Source organism: Ursus arctos, chromosome X, assembly GCF_023065955.2.
Source record: "Ursus arctos isolate Adak ecotype North America chromosome X, UrsArc2.0, whole genome shotgun sequence".
NCBI lineage: Eukaryota > Metazoa > Chordata > Mammalia > Carnivora > Ursidae > Ursus > Ursus arctos.
Genome location: NC_079873.1, coordinates 80,361,609 through 80,381,218, shown reverse-complemented (window position 1 = coordinate 80,381,218; position 19,610 = coordinate 80,361,609). Strand labels below are relative to the sequence as shown.

At 43.7% G+C, this 19,610-nt stretch overlaps 1 protein-coding gene across 2 annotated transcripts; it reads right to left on the bottom strand.

Moving 5' to 3' along the window:
• Window positions 1-3,327: 3,327 nt before the first annotated feature.
• PLP1 (proteolipid protein 1) lies at window positions 3,328-18,994 on the bottom strand. Of its 2 annotated transcripts, none has more exons than XM_057315099.1 (7): window positions 18,857-18,994; window positions 10,194-10,380; window positions 9,213-9,474; window positions 7,965-8,133; window positions 7,428-7,501; window positions 6,574-6,639; window positions 3,328-5,458 (listed from the first exon to the last, which is right to left on the bottom strand). In XM_057315099.1, the coding sequence occupies exons 1-7, from the start codon at window positions 18,858-18,860 to the stop codon at window positions 5,387-5,389; spliced, it is 834 nt and encodes a 277-aa protein (XP_057171082.1). In that variant the 5' UTR covers window positions 18,861-18,994; the 3' UTR covers window positions 3,328-5,386. The 2 variants fall into 2 exon arrangements, with proteins under 2 accessions (XP_057171082.1, XP_026345273.1); XM_026489488.4 differs by having other exon boundaries at window positions 9,318-9,474.
• Between the last annotated feature and the right edge of the window lie 616 nt (window positions 18,995-19,610).

The following is a 19,610-nucleotide window of genomic DNA, read 5'->3' as shown; positions in this document are numbered from 1 at the left end:
TCCCCAACTGGCTTACTGTCCATGTTGGTGAGCGAAATAGTACAACACCATTTAACATTTTTCCTTTTTTTTTTAGGATTTTATTTATTTATTTGACAGAGATAGAGACAGCCAGCGAGAGAGGGAACACAAACAGGGGGAGTGGGAGAGGAAGAAGCAGGCTCATAGCGGAGGAGCCCGATGTGGGGCTCGATCCCATAACGCCGGGATCACGCCCTGAGCCGAAGGCAGACGCTTAACTGCTGTGCCACCCAGGCGCCCCCCATTTAACATTTTTCGACCTTAAATAGCGTAGTGTGTCAGCCCTCTTTCTCTAGATACAGACTTGCATGCCTACACCTTTTACTTGGCCCTTTGTTTTAAGGGGACTGTACAAGTTTCTCCCTGATTCATATCTTTTCCACCTCTTCTGTCAAAGGATGTTACTCTCATTCTTTACCACAAATCCTATTTCCCTCTCTAACCCTCTTGTCTTTAAGTTGAGTTCTATGTGGGCAAAGACTACCCGTTTTATTCACTGCTGTATTGCCAGCCCCTAGCAGAATACTTGGCACAGAGAATTTGTTAAATAGATATTTGTTGAAGATTTGTATAAAATGTTAATGTTTTTTTTTGTTTTTTGTTTTTTTGGTTACCAGCACCTAGCAGAATACTTGGCACAGAGAATTTGTTAAATAGATATTTGTTGAGGGTTTGGATAAACTGTTAATGTTGTATTTTTTTTTTTTTTGGTTATGTCATAATCTGGAAAACACTCAGTTCTTTATCTTATTTTTCTTTCCTTTGAAATAAAGCAGATCGATTCAAGGAGTACCAGAGCAGGAACATGCAGACACCAAACTTTGGAGGACAACAACAATTATGAAGAGCATGGTTGCTTGTTTCAAAGGGAACAAGGAAAATTTTCCCAGCTTATAGATACTGACTTGAATTCCTCACCTGCTTATTGATGTAGGAAAAGGCCAAGTATTAATTTTTAATGTAATAATGAATATTTCTTCCATTTGTTACTGAACTTTCATCAAGCTGTTAATGTCAAAATAGACACATTATCTGTGCTCATGATAAGGAAATTCAGAAAGAAGTGCCTTGTACCTTATACCACTCTTCCATGGCTTCTCAGACTTGGCCTGGATGAAAAGGAAAAGCCATGCTGAATAGCCCGTGTTTATATAAATCCAGATCCATGTGCCCTCTGACTTCCCAGATGACTGAGTGGGTGGAAGCATGCACATGCATTGTGACAGTGCATGCATAAATACTGTCACATGTAAGGTCAGAAGCAGGGTGACACGGAGAGAGCCAGTCACAAAGTTGTTAGGACTCTAAATTGAAGTTTTGTTTTTATCAGGGCCCTAGAAGACCAGAGCCAAATGAAGTCATGGCCCTTAACCACCACCTCTCCCACATACTGAGGGGAGAATTCAGATGCCCATTGCAGTCAGCCGGTCAGACTGCCTCTTGCATGCTCCCTGCCTCCCCTCTGCTTCACCCTGGAAGACCTCTCTTCTGTGGTTGAGGCTGAATGAGATCCTTGAATGCAAGATCATATCTTTGTCACCTTTCTACCCACACCACCCCCAAACATGAAATTCCCAGGGTTGGGACGCCTGGGTGGCTCAGTCGGTTAAGTGTCTGCCTTCGGCTCAGGTCATGATCCCAGGGTCCTGGGATGGAGCCCTGCATTGGGCTCCCTGCTCAGCGAGGAGTCTGCTTCTCCCTCTGCCTGCCACTCCCCCTGCATGTGCTCTCTCTCTCTGACAAATAAATAAAATCTTTAAAAAAAATTCCCAGGGTTTCGCACAAAACTTAGTAGGTGTTCAATTAATGTTTGCAGAATGAATTAATGAATGAACAAATGTTGCTCTGGCCAAAGCTGCAGCATCCACACCCTGCATAACTGCGCCCAGCACTGACCCTGAAGATAGGAAAAGCAATACAACTGACGCTGTAAGAAAATGTTTCTTGTTTATACTGCTGCATCTTGATCTTTGGCTGATCTAAGCACAAAGAGAGCTCTTTCAGTTCAGAGAAAGGAGGTTTATGGTGTGTGGGAGAGCTAAGAACAATGGGCTCAATTGATAGACTGGAGATGCTCAGCTTCTGAGAGCCTGGAAACTCCATCTATAGATCAGTCCCAGAGGGCAGAGCCAAATAAGGGCAGATGGAGAACACGGCTTTCTTGGGAACTGGCTTTCTGCTGCTCTGAGGCAAAAGTACATTCACTCTATAGCACCCCGAATCAACGCTCCAAAATATGTTGCTGTGTCCTTGTTTGTCGGTGTCTAAAAATAAGTCCTTGTCACCTTTCTATGCTTTTTGTCTTAAAGTCATGCAACCAGACTTGTTTGCAGAATATTAATTGTGGTGAAGCAGAAATCAGGAGATTAACTTGAAACAGCTTTTCAGCGGAGCTCCTTAACTGACGAACTACTTGCTGCCCCCAGCTAAAGTCTCGTTTCTCTGCAATCATGCTTCTTGCCAGCTGCAACTATGGGACAATAAATCTACTCCTGATTTTAAGGCAGCTTTCTTTGGGCTGGTCAGTAGAGTGCTGTCCAAGAGTGTCATATTCTAGCCTAGGGTTGTAAAAGGGATTAAATGGTGTGTCCCAAATGGGTTAGGGGGTGGGCCATCCAAGGTATCAGGTGTCACTAATTTACTCTAATAGTGCCCTGCCACAGACTGTTTACATTTACATTGTCCTTACCATAGCTTCTCTGTCCCTACCTTAAACCTTTCATCCAGAACCTTTCAGATAAAACTAAGCATCATTCACGTATGAAGCCCGAGGGCTCGTTATTGCAATATGCAAACGATTGAAAGCGAAGGTAGCAATCACTTAATCCTCAACACACCAGGGCTGGGGCACCATTACCACATTAAAGAAGTAACCGTATTTGAGTCTGAATGAGCAGAACACTCTGAAACCCAACTTCTAACAGAAAAGAAACTCTAAAACAGGCATGTCCAGGTATATAGGCTTTCGCTGTATATACTTGACTAGAAGTTCTCAGGTATTAAGACCTGAGTTCTACAAAAAAACAAAAACAAAAATAAACAAACAAAAACCCCCACCTGAGTTCTAGTCCAAGCTCAGGTATGTGCTTATTGGGTTTCTTTGGGTAATTTACTTTGACTGTTTCTTAGTCTCCTAAGCTATAAAAATAGAAGTGATTTATCTATTTTTTATGTCAGAGAATTGTTGTGAGAATGACTTGGATGACCTGAAAAATAAATAAGCTCCCTGAACAAAGCACAATAAAGGTCTAATTATTCGCTTCTATTGTGGGGTTACACAAAACAATTCACTCAAAGGACACAATGTTTGATTGAGAACATTCTTAATTTTATTTTTCTTTAATTTTATAAAATTCACTTTGTAAGATAAGTTCCTAAAAGTTTATCCTTTATGTGTGTTAAAATTGAAATTCTGTATCAGAAATGAAGGAAACACTTTCAGTTAACTCTCTTTGTGTGTGTATATGTGTGTACGTATGCCTGGGAGGTTTTCAGGGAAGGGTTGGTTATTTGTTATGTTATTAAATCAAAACAAAACACAAGATATGGATTACTTCACTTTCCTTGATCTTGATTGGTTTCTTACAGAACCTTTTCCATCTCCTCCCTCTATGCAGCCTGGAAGCTTATCTTGTATACTGGTCTGAAAACAAATATTAAATATCTTTTTGCAAACATCTTACATCTCCTTAAACATTGCTGAAACCACTTTGGGGGGAAAACAAAACAAAACAAAACAACTCTTTACAACAAATTGCCACCTACAGTCATATCCATAGCATCTTTCTTTCCATAAAGACCAATCAGCCTTTTCTTTTTTAACTCAAAGTTAACAAACACAGAAAGAGAAGCCTGAAACCTGGGAGTTATTCAGGTTTCCAACTCTTTCCACCTTTCTGTTTCCATGGAAGCCTACCAACTGAGTAGCTGATGGCCGGGGCATTCTATTATGTGACCTGTAGTAGGAGAGAATAACCTGTATGTTAAAACTGACTCTTTAACACAGCGAGTTAACACTGCTAAATCAAATCATCCCCCACTGGCTTAAAGAGAACAATCAAATAGGTTATTCAAATTGAGGTTCAAATTCACCAAATCCATTTCTGCAAAGAGCAGAATAATTTGGAAAAAATCTAGTGGGAGTCTGGAACTAGCCAACTTTAAATATTATTTGCAATGTTTAACGTTCAATGTCCATTTGCTAAAGAATCATAATCACAGAATCGTTCTCTAAACCTTTCTGGCACAACCCCAAACAAGGGATAAACAAACCGGCAAATGTGAAATATGCGTCATTCTGAAACAAATCAAGATCTTCAAATCATCTTCTGTGACTGAATGGATAATACCCCATGAAAAGAGCACCATTGTGAAGATATGACAGAGGCCAGAGTATACAACTAATTAACAGAAAAAAGACGCGCTATCCAAAGAGTTATCTATCCTGTGTCTACCAGAGGGCTGGCTCAGTTTACACCATTAGCCACTAACAACTGCTGCTCCTTAGGCCAGTCTTTTTTTTTTTTTTCATATGAGCTAGTTTCTCTCTGTTCTCAGCTCCTTGGAAACCACAGGGTTGTCATGGTAGCTGTTATCAAGGAGAAGGGAGTGAGAAGATGCTGACAATGCCCTGCTTCTCTTCCCTAATAAGGTGTAAGGCCAGGTGCCCACTTGGTCTACACAGACACTACGCTCCCTTATGCTATAAGTAAGATTGGCTGAGTTAGGGCTTAAATAGTCCATCGCCATCAGGGTCAGTGCTCTCTTTCTATGGGTGAAAGATCCTTGCTTTGACCCCCTTCTCCCAGCTGCAGTAGGTAGATTTGGGTAAATGCTCTTATTGGTTTTTTTGGTATTCTTTTTTTTTCTTCTATCTTCAGTGGTAAGAGGGAGATAGGAGTGGGTTCTCTGTTTTGTACACCAAGGAGAATATATTTGGCCCCAATAGATATCAAGGGGGCCGGGTATATCCCTTCTCTCTACCTGAGCATCTTTCTTTCCACTTTGTTTCCATCAGTGGAAGTGCCCTTTGAGGAGAAAACACTTCCTGGTCCTCAGGAGATGCTTGAAAATTGAATTAGAGCCTCCATTCCATTGTGACTTGCAGTTGGGGAGTCACCATCTGAAGCATTTCCCATTTCTAGCAGGAACCAGCTGTGAAGCAAAATGACTAAAAGAGGTACATAAGAGGGGAGAGTCCACAGAGAGACATTAATCACCACAAGACTCTCCTTTCTTGTTACACTCGCCAAGTAAGAAGAGGGCCAGTCAGTGGCAAAGGCAAAGAGTTAACACGGGAGACGCAGCATTGTAGGCTGTGTGGTTAGAGCCTCGCTATTAGAGAAAGGGAAATTTCTACAGGACATCAGAACTTGGTGCCTCGGCCCATGAGTTTAAGGACGGCAAAGTTGTAAGTGGCAGCAATCATGAAGGTGAGCTGTAGGAACAGAAGAGAAAATACGAGTGAGAATTGAAAAGGAAGCTCTCCCTCCTCCAAAGCTTTTGTGAATGAGGAAGGGTAGAAATAAAATCAGGTAAATAAAGGAAAAACCCCTGATCTGCAAAAAGCAGCATGTCCCAGGCTTTCACCCTATGTACTTGACTAGAAGTCCTCGCTGACACATTTCCTTCTAATGGCTCAGGCCAGTTCGACAAGGATTTATTCCACTCCTATGCTAAGCGCCCTGGCACTGGGTTTTCCTCAGGAAAGTGAACAGTGCATGCACTGGGCTCTGCCATCATCCCATCCATGTGTCTGAGTGACCTGGAGTCACAGGCTGCTTGCTGCAGACACACAACCGCAATGGGCAGAACAGCCCTGCCTGCTTCATGCATCAATTTATTTTCCAGAATGAGGAAAAACTCCAGTTTGTATAAAAGCCTCAGCAGTAGCGGCCAGGCGTTCTGCGAGCTTATTCTTATCACTACTTATTTAATGACTACAGGTAAATTCCTTCACCCTTCAGTGCCCTAGGTTTTTAATCTGAACAATGAATGCACCCCACTGACACTGCACTGTAACGCCGTCAGCAGGACCTGGGGCGTAGAATCACATCATAGTCATAACAGTTCCAATAATGTTAGACGGTCCTCTCCGTGTTTTCAGGAGAAGTAAATCTCTTGGAGAGTGCCCAAGGTGGATTCGTATTGACAGAATATAGAATTCCAGGCTTTGGAAAATCATGTTTAGTAATGTTTCCTTGTTCTTGTCACTCATCTGACCAGCACGTGTTGAGAATTAACTGCAATTTCTGACTGCAAACCCCTTGGCTATATTACATGCTCTGTAAACGCTAAATATTATCATGTCTGATCATTAATCTCTTACCTTCTCTTTCCTCATACCACTTTTCCTGTTCCTGTCTAATTTCGGAAGTTTTTCTACCTTGCCAACCCAAAGTAGAAGTTCGCAGTCTACACTTTGTTGTCTCTTCCCAGGCACTTCTCTCCAGCGTCGCAAGGTTAGCAATCTATCTTTCTGCCTTTCAGCATAGCTGTACCCAGGCTATCCCAAGACCACTTATTTGCCAAGATCACATTCAGACAACTCACCAGGGAAACCAGTGTGGCTGCAGCCCCCACAAAGGCAGCAATAAACAGGTGGAAGGTCATTTGGAACTGCAAGAAAAGGCAAAAGGGAGAAGAGTTTCTTGCACCTGCAAAACTATGCTCTGCTGTAGATCGTGCATGCAGCTTTCCGAATGCATTGATATCTTCCTGTGTGTTAATTCTGCATCTATAACTAAACTGCCACTTCCCTGAGTGTAGGCCTCCTGCTTTTTAATGTACATCACAGCACCTAACCCCATAGCACTCAGAACACAGAATACTCATAAAACACTCATAAAATATTTTAATCAACAGTATCCCTACAGTTGTAGCCAGGATCCCAAATTTTAAAGTCACTGTTTAAGGTTTTAAACATTTAAAGTTACTGCCGTCTTCCTCAGGACTTGGTTTTATTCCCCGGCCTCATTTGTAGATGATACCCATTGCCAATACAGTGTTTTCCTCTTTTAAATGTACTTTTTGTTTTTACTTCTCATTAGAGATGGAGGGGTTCCAAACTGAAAGTGTTTTTATAAACTGAGGAGTGTGTCTCTCTGCATAAATCATTTTCTTCATAAGGTTTTTAACTAAAAGGATAAATTTTTTTCATTTGGGGGATTTTGTCATTAATCTCTATCTTTACCTAAAACTACAAATTTGTCCTTTAAGAAAGGAAGTCGTGGAATGGAAGGCTTTCTATACAGCTATAGGGAAAATAGATGTTTTAGCATCTATGCTCAAAATCCAGCAAAAAAACAAAAACAAAAAACCTGTGGCTTTTAAAATTGAAGGCCATGGGTAGAAATTTGTATGGTCCTAGCCACTCCATTGTAAAAGAACTCAAATGGCCCACTCACCTCAGCTGTTTTGCAGATGGACAGAAGGTTGGAGCCACACACCTTGCCAGGGAAAGCATTCCATGGGAGAACACCTGAGTAAGACACACAAGTCAACCAGGGTGTGAGCTTCATGGAGTTGTGGGGCTCCATGGAGATTTTCTTTCAGAGCCCTTCTTATATCTTTACTCATCCTGGCTGAAAAGTTGAATTCCACTAACAATCAGGATCCTCTTTTGTAAAGATTTGCCAAAAAAAAAAAAATAGAAGGTGGTACTGAACAGTTGTGTAATCTTGTGTTTGTTATTGAAATGTACTGCTTCTCAACTAGGCTAGAGCAGGGTGAACAGCCAAGAAAACTCCTACCACTTCTAAGAGAAGTTCCCTTCCAAGGGAAGAAATCTCTCCAATTTCAGTGGGGAGGAAATAACAAACTAAGATCCAGGCATCCATAATATTTTTCTCTATAATCACCACCCTTGTCATCCCAAGTAAAGAACCAAATATATAGTGCTTTCATAGGGGTTGGGAAGCCAAGGCACCAACACCCTAACTCACCATACATTCTGGCATCAGCACAGAGACTGCCTATACTGGCAGAAGTCTTGCTGGGGAAGGCAATAGACTGGCAGGTGGTCCAGGTGTTGAAGTAAATGTACACAGGCACAGCAGAGCAGGCAAACACCAGGAGCCACACAACGGTCAGGGCATAGGTGATGCCCACAAACTAAAACAATTGACATGGGGTGGTTAGAAATCAGCATCGGCCTGCAGACATTGAAACACAAACTGGGAGATCCTGGAGTGGCATGTGCCAGGTAGGAAACCAGAGTCCAGGTATCTCCGCCAAATGAAATTAGTAAGCAGGGCACCTGTGCCAAATGTCACTGGCAGTATCTACTAGAGAACTGGCCCCAAGTGTGATGGAGGGTGGGGGGAAAGGGTAGGGGTTGGAGTGAGGAGGATCCCTGGGTTAGAGAGGCTTCAGGAGATTTTTTGGGCAGATAAGGTGTAAAGAAATCAAAACAGATCTTGGAAGAAAGTCGTGCCATTTCTCACCTTAGGCTGAGCTTAGAAAATGTTCCTTGTCATAGGACTTTTCATCCCTAGTCATTGAGCAAAGCCAATGGGAGGTTTAAACTTCAGATCCAAAAACCTTTCTAAGCCAACTGCTGGCCACAAAAGATATCACCATAACCCACAGATATTCAGGCCCCCAAAGATCTTGACTCTAGAGACTGAAAACCAATGTGTGCCTTACTAGAAACATGGATAACCCTCAAAGATGAAACATTAAATATGTAGATCCATGCTAGTTTCCTCTGGGACCTCGAACAGTGTAGAATCCCAGAACATTGTGAATTCCACCTTGGAGTGGAATTATTTAATTTCCACGATCCACCCTCCTCTCAGATCAGGTGCCTGCCTCTCAATCCCATGAGTAGCATTTAGGCTCTTAGGTGGTCAAATCTAATTTTGTTGTGGTCCCTGCTAAGAGGAGAGTAAAGGAATGTCAACAGATGGCTTAGAAATGGTCTGATTTTATGAAGTATCCACAAAACTCATGCTTTTATTTATTTATTTTTTTTTTGAGATGAAATTTTCTAGGGAACTTTTAAAAAGTGAGGCTAAGCCAGCTGGGCACCACGTTCTTCCTGACCTTCTCGTTCGGCTGTAGCCATCACTTCCTCACTCAAAAGCCAGGCCCCTAGAGAGGACCCAGCCTTGGGTGGGGATGAGGCCACAGACTCACGCCCAATTGTCCCCCACCCCTTGTTATTGCCACAAAATCCTGAGGATGATCACCTTGTCGGGATGTCCTAGCCATTTTCCCAAACAATGACACACCCGCTCCAAAGAATGAGCTTGATGTTGGCCTCTGGAACCCCTCCCCTTCTGGCCCCCTGTTACCGTTGCGCTCAGGCCCTTGCCGCAGATGGTGGTCTTGTAGTCGCCAAAGATCTGCCTGACTGCGCCGGTGGTGTAGAAGCCCTCAGCCAGCAGGAGGGCCCCATAAAGGAAGAAGAAAGAGGCAGTTCCATAGATGACATACTGGAAGGCATGGATCCTGCATTAACAGATAAACAGAAGATATCAGGAACTCTTGTTAACTGAGGACCCAGTTCCCTTCCTGTATAAGTAAGGTGGACACTTGAGTGAGCACCTAAACAAGGCTAGGGATTCTTTAGAGGAATCACTGGGTTCCTCCACCCCTTGCTTACCCTGTGACCTGAAGAACTAGAGTTCTATTCTCCTTGGCCAGACCCTTCGGAGATGTTCCCTCAGAGGAGAAAGCAGAGAGGAGCTAGACCGGGAGGAAGAGGGATGAAGGAATAGGGGCCTAACATGCTAGGAACAGGAAAGTCTTAGTACAGAGCCTGAGCAGACTCAAATGGTATGTCAGAGCAAGAGCAGTGGCCCCCATCTCCCCAGTCATTGTGCCTTCCCTGAGTTCTCCATACCTATCACTGCAGAGGCTCCAACTCAGTCAATGTTAACCTATGGTCAGAAGTTAGAACATGTGGGACAAAGCAAGTGCAGTGGGGGGTGGGCAGTGAGAAGTGGGCTGGCAGGCAGACAGAACTCCCCTTTCTGAATTTGGCACTTCCCTCTCATTTAGGACCCTCGATGGGGCATAGGTGAAATCTGCAAATAGAGGGAAGACTCAGGAATCCTGTCTGGCTCCACGCTAACCCCCTACTAATCACTAACGTACTAATGAGTTCCGTATGTCTCCTGGGAGAGAGGGGAAAAGGGAGGGCTTTGTGTAGGATAACAGGTACTTACACATTGATGAGATACTCATAGTCCTGGTAGTTTTTGGAGAAATAGGTCTCAATTAGCTTTTCTGTGCCAGTGAGTGCTTCATGTCCACAGCCACAGAACAGTGCCACCCCGAAGAAACATAATCCAGTGGCCACCAGGGAAGCAAAGGGGGCCCCTACGAGACATCTTGCACAGCACTCTAACAAGCCTGGGGAGGAAGGAGGGGAAAAGTCAGGGATGTTTCATAAGTAGCTCGTGCCACCCATGCCCCTCTGGCCGACCAGTCAAGCCCTGTGCTCACATGCACAGATGGAGTAGTCACCCCAGAGTCCAAAAGCAGGAGATTCTCCAACTTCAGGCTTCTGGAATGTGAGATTGACCCAAAAACATTACTTTGTTCCATTCTTAAAAATAAGTCCTTACTTTTAATTCCCGGAATGTATGGGTTTTTTAAAAATAATCCATCATCAAAGTAGCAAGCTAGGGAGATTATGCGATCATACTCTCCTTTCTTATCATTTTTATTTGTTTGTTTCAGTCATTTACCAACTCTTAGTTAGTACTTACTATATGCCCAGCATTGTGCCAGGTGTTATGTGGGATGTGAAAACATAAAAGACATAGACTTTGCCATATGGGAGTCTTTTGTTTACTGAGGAAGAATGAGCTAGGTAGACCTAATATATTCCACTAACAATTTCAGGCAGCCAAGTAAGTGGTTACAGAAGGGAAATGCAACAAGAGTTCCACAAAGGGATGGGTGCAGGCCAGAGATGTTGGTATTGTCAGACAGGATTTGAGCCTTAGAGAGAGTTCCAAGTGGGGGAACTTTGGAAATCACCTGCTCCTGGATATTCCTTAACATTGTGTATTTGTCGCATGGAATGCTTGCTTCTTTCTCATCTAGAATATCATGTGGAGAGCAGTCCAAAGGGAAGGAGGAAACTGGCAGAGAGCAGGAGATGGTAATGGGAGGGTGACTATTATTCACGGTAATAAAAATGCAAGCTTAATTATTTTTGAACATTTTGCATGGCTGATTTGTCCCCCTATATTGCAGCTGGGCCAATGTCTGCACCCTCAGGCTTACACTGGAGTTCTGTCAAAACAGCTACAAAAAAGACTCTATACAAAGTCATCAAAGCATGAAACATCTTTCTGGCATGACGAAAACACACCAAAGCCTGGGAACACAGGTGTCTCAGAGTGCTAAGAGTTCCTGAGATACCGAGACCTGTCACCCCAGGCCCCATGCCAGTGTTGCTGAGAAACAGGAAAGGCACACAAGAAGTCATAGGCTCTAAGAACAGCTGTGCCTCAAGTACTAGCCCCATGCTGTAAGTGCCACATGGAGCAAAACTCAACAAATGTCAAATAGATGGCTTAGTAGATGAGGAAACGGTGACTCCCTTGGGCCACTTGGCCAGATCCCAAATATATATGCATATGCGTGTGTGTGTGTGTGTGTGCGTGCATGCATGCGCATGCTACTGATTTTATACATCTGTTCATACATCATATAATATACAGAGATATGATATAAGAAGTATTTTTTCTGTATTTTATGTATATATGAATTATATACACATATACAGCTGATGTGCTGAGAAGCTGCTTTTGGAAAAGCATGTCGGCACTCCTTAAAAAAGAAAGCAAATTGTACTAATTTCTAGGTTTGCATTTTTATCCAAAGCTCACTTGTCTATGCCATGGTAGCAAGGACTAGGGGAGTCCTTTGCCCGACCCTCTTAATACTAGTACAGCTTCTTTTTAGCCCGGTGTGCTTAAATATCTGTTGATTTGCATGGCTGATGCAATGTGAACAGATTTTGAAGGACCAGATTATCTCTATGAGGAGAAAGTTGAGGTAGAAGCATTTGTCTCTGTTCTCAAAGCCACAGAATGAGTGAGTTCTATTACCCATCATCCCCTAAAATGACATGCCCTTCCTTGGTCCTCAAAGAGCCTCTTCCTCAAAGATTCTGGTATATGACACTAGAGATGAGGCTCAGAAGCCCAAGGCAAGCAGAATAAGTAGCTAATATTTGCAGGAGAACTGAATTTTCATCCTTTTCCAAGAACTGAAGAACTGCTGCCAGAAAATTTTGGGGTGCCTGGGTGGCGCAGTCGTTAAGCGTCTGCCTTCAGCTCAGGGCATGATCCCGGCGTTATGGGATCGAGCCCCACATCAGGCTCCTCTGCTATGAGCCTGCTTCTTCCTCTCCCACTCCCCCTGCTTGTGTTCCCTCTCTCGCTGGCTGTCTCTCTCTCTCTGTCAAATAAATAAATAAATAAATAAATAAATAAATAAATAAATCTTAAAAAAAAAAAGAAAATTTGGCCTCTATGAGAAGCAATCAATTTGTAGCTGTGCTGCTGTGGTGGAGGCAGAGTTTACTTAGTATGAACTTTGCAATAGTGCTTGGTAACAGTGCTTCATCAGAGCTGGGCCATGGTGTGTGTGTGTGTCGTGTACGCGTATGTGTGCACACGCATATGCATGTGCACACATGCATGCATGCAAATGTGCACATGCACACATGTATATACCAGAAAGAAAAACACAGCAGTTGAAATTGATCATTGTTCTCAGGGAATATTCCAGAAATTGATCTTCTTTCTCAACAGGTTAAGATACTAGATGCATCCTGTAAGTTAAGAAAAAGAGCTTGGAAATAAACAGTGCTGCTATTTTCCTACTCTGTCTATCCAACTCTTCCCCACCCCCAAACTCTTAGACTCTTCTAGTAAAGAAGGTCTCTGAAGCCTGAGGGTGGGGGGAGGAGAAGGTCAGTGACCTCTCTGTTCCCTCTCTCCCCAGCACAGGGTCAGGGCTTGGACAGAGCCCTCCATAGCTCCCCTGGACAAAGAAGCCTTGTTTTTCCCTGAGATCCCAGGAGCCTCATTGGTATTCTGCAGGGGCCTGCAGGCCTGGGGGTGGGGAGGGGGTCAGACCCAGGGAACAATGGCAGAACTGTTTATTTGGCCCAGAGTAAGGACAGCCATCCACCCTAGCAAGTGACCGTCCTGTGCCACTCACTCACCCCAGCTTTTTCACCCTGGGAAGAGCTAAATGGTTCAGGTGCGATCAGGGATGAAGGAACTTGAACTTTTGCCAGCCAAACAGGGAATTCCACTCTAAGTTTTAGCCAATGTCCCCTCCACGGTTATAAAGATAAGGAAAAATTCTCCTTAATGTATCTGATCCCTTGATCATCATCCAAATAACCATAGAGTGTCATTTGTAGTGTCCTTACTAGGTGATAAAGGGCTAAGCCTTGGGAGCCACTCTGGATCATCCACTGATATACTTTCTTTTTACATACATTTTTCCTCTATTTTCTTAGACCTCAAATAACTTGGTACCCCTTTTCCACTGCACTGCCACTCAAAGCAAGGGACAAGGAAGACATAGTTTTTAATGAGTCTTTAACATGGAGTTGGAAATAAATGGCCCCAGATAAATCACTCTGGAGCTCTACATAGTTCAATGATATCAACACACACATTACATGTCCACCTCTTCACGGATGAGGTTGGTTCTGGGGACATCTAAGTTCAGCAAAAATGAAAAATCTCAGTCAGTCTGGCCAAGCAAAAAATCAACTTTTGGATTTCAACTGGGAAAAACTCAGAACACGCAAAAAAAAAGTGTGTCTTCATCCAAGTAGTTGACAATCAAAACGTTCTGAGAAAGGTCCATTGGGTTCACTTCAATTTTTCACAGCCCAAGAAATGTCCTTGGGAATGTGTGAACAATAGCCTAAAGCCGTAAGCTCTCCATTTCAGCACCCTTCATGGTTGAAATGGTATTGGTTTGATTCAGGGAGGCTGTGAGGGATTCTGGAGTTCTTTGGCTTTCCCAAGAGTCATGCTCACATTTCCAGGCTAAGTACAGATTGTCACATGGTAGAGGTGGCATAAAAGAACTACAATAATAATAATATTACCCAATGCAACTCCATTGGATTAAACTGCCTGACTTCGATGAGAGGTCATAGAGAAAAATAATGACCCTTCCCAGTGTTTTTCTTTCATTTCTTTTGTTGTGGATTCAGTACAATTATTAAGCATATTTGAAGTAATCTGGGCACTATGAGAAACAAAAGTGAATTATAAAGCCCAGTCCCTTTCTTCACTGACCTTTCAGTCTTGCTGGGGAGAACAAACCTGTGTCTGTGAATCAAAGACCAAAGCTACCTATAACTTAGTGTTAAAATGTATATGACCAAGTCCTGTGGGCAAAATGTAAGCAAAGGGGAAATACTCAGGTGTTGGCTAGATTTATCTGCAAACTTCCAAAATGAGTCTAATCAATCTGTGATAGAACTTCAAACCCTTCTGACCAATAGTCTTCACAGGAATCTGACAAAGATCAACAGGACCATTGTTAATCTTATCCAGATCCATGTCCATCCAAGGGACTGTGTTGATCCTGGTGCTTGCTGTCTCTTTAAGCAGGAGCCAAGAGCTCCCAAGCCCTCCCTCCTTTCCCATGCCCTGGGCACGCCTCAAGGACCAGCTCCATGATGGAAATTCAGTGTGAATCTGGGAACTCATCAAAGGGAGGAGAGGAAGGGCTTTCATCGAAAGAGATGGTAGAAAGAGACCAATTGTGCCTTGCACAATTCCTAGCCTGTCCCTTGAATCCAGCTGACAAAGGGAGAGATAGAAGAACCCTATACAATAGAGCTAAACAACAGGCAGGCTCATTGAGTGAAAAACTGGCCCCATCTCCCTAAGTCTCTAATCTGCACTACAGTCTTACCCTCCTCCCAGAACCCACCCCTTAACCTCACTCCACGAACAGAGGCTTCCTTGACTGGGGCCTAAAGCAGTTGACAGGGCCAAGATGCTAGAGCAACCGTGACTGGTACTGGGGATGGATGGAGATCAGTGGGTGTGTTCTAGGAGTAAAACAACAATCGTCAGGAGGTGCCAGAGACAAAGACTTTTGCTTCTGGCCTTATCCTGGTCAGACAAAGCCCTGCCTATAATCTTGTCTTCCCTATGTGAACTCAGCACTTACACTGCATTCAAGTGGTGGAAAGGGGCCCTGCAACCACTGGGACATGGGAATCTAAGCCTGATGAATGGTCAAGTCATATGGATAAAGTTAAATAAAAAGGAATCTCAACCTCTTCTTTGGACAGATATTATTATTACTATAGCAACAGCATTTGGGCCAACTTGTTTCCTATACTCCCCACTCCTTCCCAAACACACACACACACACACACACACACACCAATATATGACCAAACATTGGGAAGTTGGAATAGAAGCTTGGTTATTAAACTCTATTCCTGACACATTGTCTTCATCTTGCCCACTTACACAGAGGTAAAAAATAAGCACCTGACAATAAGCTAAGAGACAACATTTTCTATACCTTATTTCTTTGGTCAGTCTCTCACCATTTCTTCCTCTCTCCTTGGTTGCAGTGTGAAGCTGATTTGGCGAGCCTTGTTCCCTTCCTTGGGATGTCACTGATTCTTTTCCAGAGCCTAGCAGAGAGCTCAGAGGCAAGTACAGAGCTGCAAGATCACCCTTAGGACCATTTTTAAATAGCCAAGGAGGAATTAATCAATCAGTACTTGTAGGGTTTTTGAGGAAAGTTTAGCACTGGGTAGGCCCTAACAGTGGGAAAGAAAGGGAAACCTGCTCTGTTTGACTTCCAGGCTGATGTGACCTTACCTGATCTTCTTGGGATCTGAAGTTCTGTAGGCAAGGAGGGCATTTCTACAGTTGCTTTCTTTCAGAACAAGAACTATACCCTGGGGATGGTTTTCAGGGCTTCAGGTTAATACACAAGAAGGCAAAGAAAGAAAAAGATGCCACTGGCTGGGTACCAGTGCTTGATGGGTTTAAACACTATATGTCCCCTCCCACCCATCTCCCAGGGGTTCTTAGGCCTTATTACTACTCACATAGCTTTGAGAGAATAGTTCTAGTTGTCAGGTTCTTGAGTAAACTTCCAGCTTTCATAGCACAGAGCCAGGGCAAAAGCTCCTCCAAGCAGAGCAGGACTTTTAGTCTGCCTGGCTCTCCAAGAGCTCCTCTGGCTCTGCAGGGCCAAGGTGAGGAATAGGGTGGGGAAGGCTGTCGTGATCATTTTAGTCACAGTCTCTCGGAAGAATAAGTGAGTATGCTGGTTTGGATCTGGTTTCTTTTTAGCTCTTGGCATTCTTGTGGCATTCTTGCCATCCCAGTGAGATTCAATTAGTCTTCAGGAATTTTGTAAAACTGGACCCTTGCTTTGCATCCACACTTCTTTCTTGCCTCGGCTACCCTCACTTAGTCTGCACCAGCCAAAACTATACTGCTCGGCAAACAGCCACCTTTGGAGGGAAGCATCATAGTCTGGTTACCAGGGTAACAGCCACTGTTCTCAAACAACAGGCTTGCAGGAGCCAACGTTTTGCTGTTCAGTAATGGCACTGTGTTACTGAGCAGAGAATAATCAGCTACTGCTCTTTAGCTCTTTTCCGATTCCATTGTTATCCCAAAGACTCATTTGGAACATCCCCTCCCCAAGTCAGGACAAGGTTTAATGAACTATCATTTCCCCCATAAACCTTTTATATAGACAACACTGAATTCAGTGTTCCTCTCAGCTTCCCATCCTATAAGATTGCATATGGTCGAGGTAGTGAGCTCTCCATTTCTGGGGGTGATTAAACAGAGGCCATAGGAACATTTAATTAGCTGTTGTAGAAGGGAATCCTGCCTTGAGATTGGCTCAGGCAGCTTCCAAAGTTCCTTCCAATCCCAGATTCCATGATATAATTTGTGTACTACAATTGTTGAACAGCAACGCGCTCCATGTCAGAAGTAATAGCAGTATGGCACCTTGTTAGAGATGGTCTATTATTTACAAACTTGAGATACTTTGTTATTGAATAATTGAAAACTCAAAGGCTACAATTCTCATGTGCATCTGGCCCAAGGATTGCCCACCCCCAAGATCTGATATCCAATACACAACCTCAACTATGCCCTTACCTGTGGCAATATTCCCTGGAGATTCCCCTGGAGGAAATCATCCAGCCTCCATAACAGAAAACTGTCCCTGTAGTCACCTCATTTATCCTGCCTTTTCCTCAAGGCTTTCATCCCCTGAAGAAGTAATATTCCGTATTGTTCTTTACTCCCTCTCCGTTTTTTAATTCACAACCTACCCAATCAGCTGCCCTGACGTTACATAGGGTTCCTGATGTTACCGAGGGTAGGAACTGAGTTCCCCTAACATTCACCTCTCACCTGGCCACACTCAGTTGGTCAAATGATTCTTATCCAAGTGCACAAAGTATGCACAAAGAGAGCCCAAAACCACTTTGGAAAGAATAAGAGTCAGGTTATACATGTGTTATTGCATAATAATTGGTATGATCATTATTTATAATTGTTATAGAGCTTGCCCATTTTCAAAGGACATCCGCATCATTATTACTTGATTTTCACAACCCTGAAAGTAGACAAAGCAGTTATTGTTATCCCCATTTTCCAGATGATGAAGTGATAATTCACAGTGATCTACCCAAGGTCATGAAGCTCCTAAGTGGCTGATCTGGGATTCGAACCTGGTTGTGTTGGCTCTAGTCCAGTGCCCTGCCCTCTCAGTTATCCACGCTGAGTACATGCTTCAAAGATCTCTCTCAGGATGAAACAACCTAAAGGCTGACACCAGTTTAATATAATCTAAAACCTTTTTCCCATGGATTGTTGCTGGAGTCTTCTAGGTACTACATTTGATGGTGAATACAGAGGAAAATTGATTCTCATTTCATTTAGGATGCATTCAGGCTGCTACTCTTCTTTTGCCAAATGTGAGTGATGTCTACACAACGCTGTGGACAAAGACCCTTGTGCTCTGTACACTTTGCTCTAAGTAGACACTACCAAAGACCAGACCTTATAGCTTCTCTCTTTGTTCATAGAACCTGGAGAAGCTTTCAGTACTCAACCATGTCAGTAAGAGCTCTAGGGTCCCAGCAGCTTCCTTGTCATAGAAGGGATTTAGAGTCTGAATCACACCCTCAGAAAGGCTCAGTCTGTGATGTTTGCTGGATATGGTCACCCATATTTGTGTGTGTGCATGCATGTGCACACACACAGATGCTACCCATATCCACTCCCCATGGTAAAGCCATTGAGACCTTTATTTTCATTTCCTGAACCTGAGATTGGCCTTCTTAGCCATAGCCAAGCCTGAGTTCCATCTTGCCCAATTCCCCAATTGGGGGATGCCAAGCAGGGTCCAAATTTTGTATCAAGCAAGCAGTTATTTTATACATCTGAGGGCCAGCCCACACTTATTTGTCTCCAGAAGAACCAGGGATGTCAGCTGACCCAGGCACTACCAGGGCCTGAGAACAGGGGGAAAGAGAAGGTAGAGGGAAGTGAGGGGGTAGGAGGACACATGACCATATCCAACCCTCTGGGCACTCTCTCCAAGGACCTGTGGTACTCTCCACGTGCTACTAGAGTTCTTTGGCAATAAAGCATCATTCTCCTTACAGCAGAGAAGGAGTTAACCTAGTCAAGTGCTAAGGAATTAGACAAAACAAGTGCCAAAACACAACTCATTGAAGCCATTGGAAACCCCGACCCTAGAGTTGGAAATTCTCTTGCAAATTTCTGTGCCTGCTTGAATCTTCCATGATAAAGTTTTTGAAACTCACCCATGTCTTTGGAACTCTGACTCCAATTGTAGCCGGCTGGCTAGTCTGCTTTGCGGCTGACTTTGTTCAGCTGGAAGGATCCTGGTCTCTCCAGTCTCCTTCTTCAGTCCTTTACTTTTTCTCTCTGAGTATCTTTGTCCTCTTCTCCCGCAATGAAAAGGGCTTTCTGATTGACAGCCAACCCCCTTAAAGAGACAGGCCCGCTTTCCTCCTCCTCTCCTCCTCCCCTTCTCCTCCCCTTGTCCCCACCTCCTTAGGGATACTCCCTTCTCTAAGGGCTCCATCTTCTCTTTCTGCTTTTCACTGCCAACTGTTTCATTTTCTGTTTTTCTGTTTTTCTCTAAGCCTTGTTTGTGTGGAATTTCACTTTGCTGCAGAGACATCTGGAAATGTGGTTTGGGGTAGAAATAAAAAGAAGAGGTTCTGGAAGCCTCCAACTGATGCTTGGGTCTTTTTGGTGTGGGATGTGGCAGCCCAAGTGTCAGAAGCCGTGGAAATTGTAGCCCTGGCCAGGTGGTCAAGGTCAGAAACCTAAATGTTATTCCCAGTGTCCTTCCAACTCTGCCCCAACCCCACCCCTCACTCCTAGCTGCTCGTGGCCCTGTCCACATTTCCCCTTCCCCCCACTCCTTGGCAAATAAGCGTCCCTCCCCCTACCCAGCTCTAGAATCACAATAGAGAAGAAAAATTTGTCTTTTAAAATAATTCCTTCCAAATCCTTCTTGGTTTCAACCGAATCAGGACAAAACACAAG

Bases quoted from the DNA above. Each gene is read 5' to 3' on its own strand.
- PLP1 (XM_057315099.1), bottom strand. The intron at 6,640-7,427 runs GTGAGTGGGCCA...CTTTTCTTGCAG, and splicing joins CCATCTGCAAAACAGCTGAG to TTCCAAATGACCTTCCACCT. The intron at 5,459-6,573 runs GTGAGTTGTCTG...CTGTTCCTACAG, and splicing joins CAGCCACACTGGTTTCCCTG to CTCACCTTCATGATTGCTGC.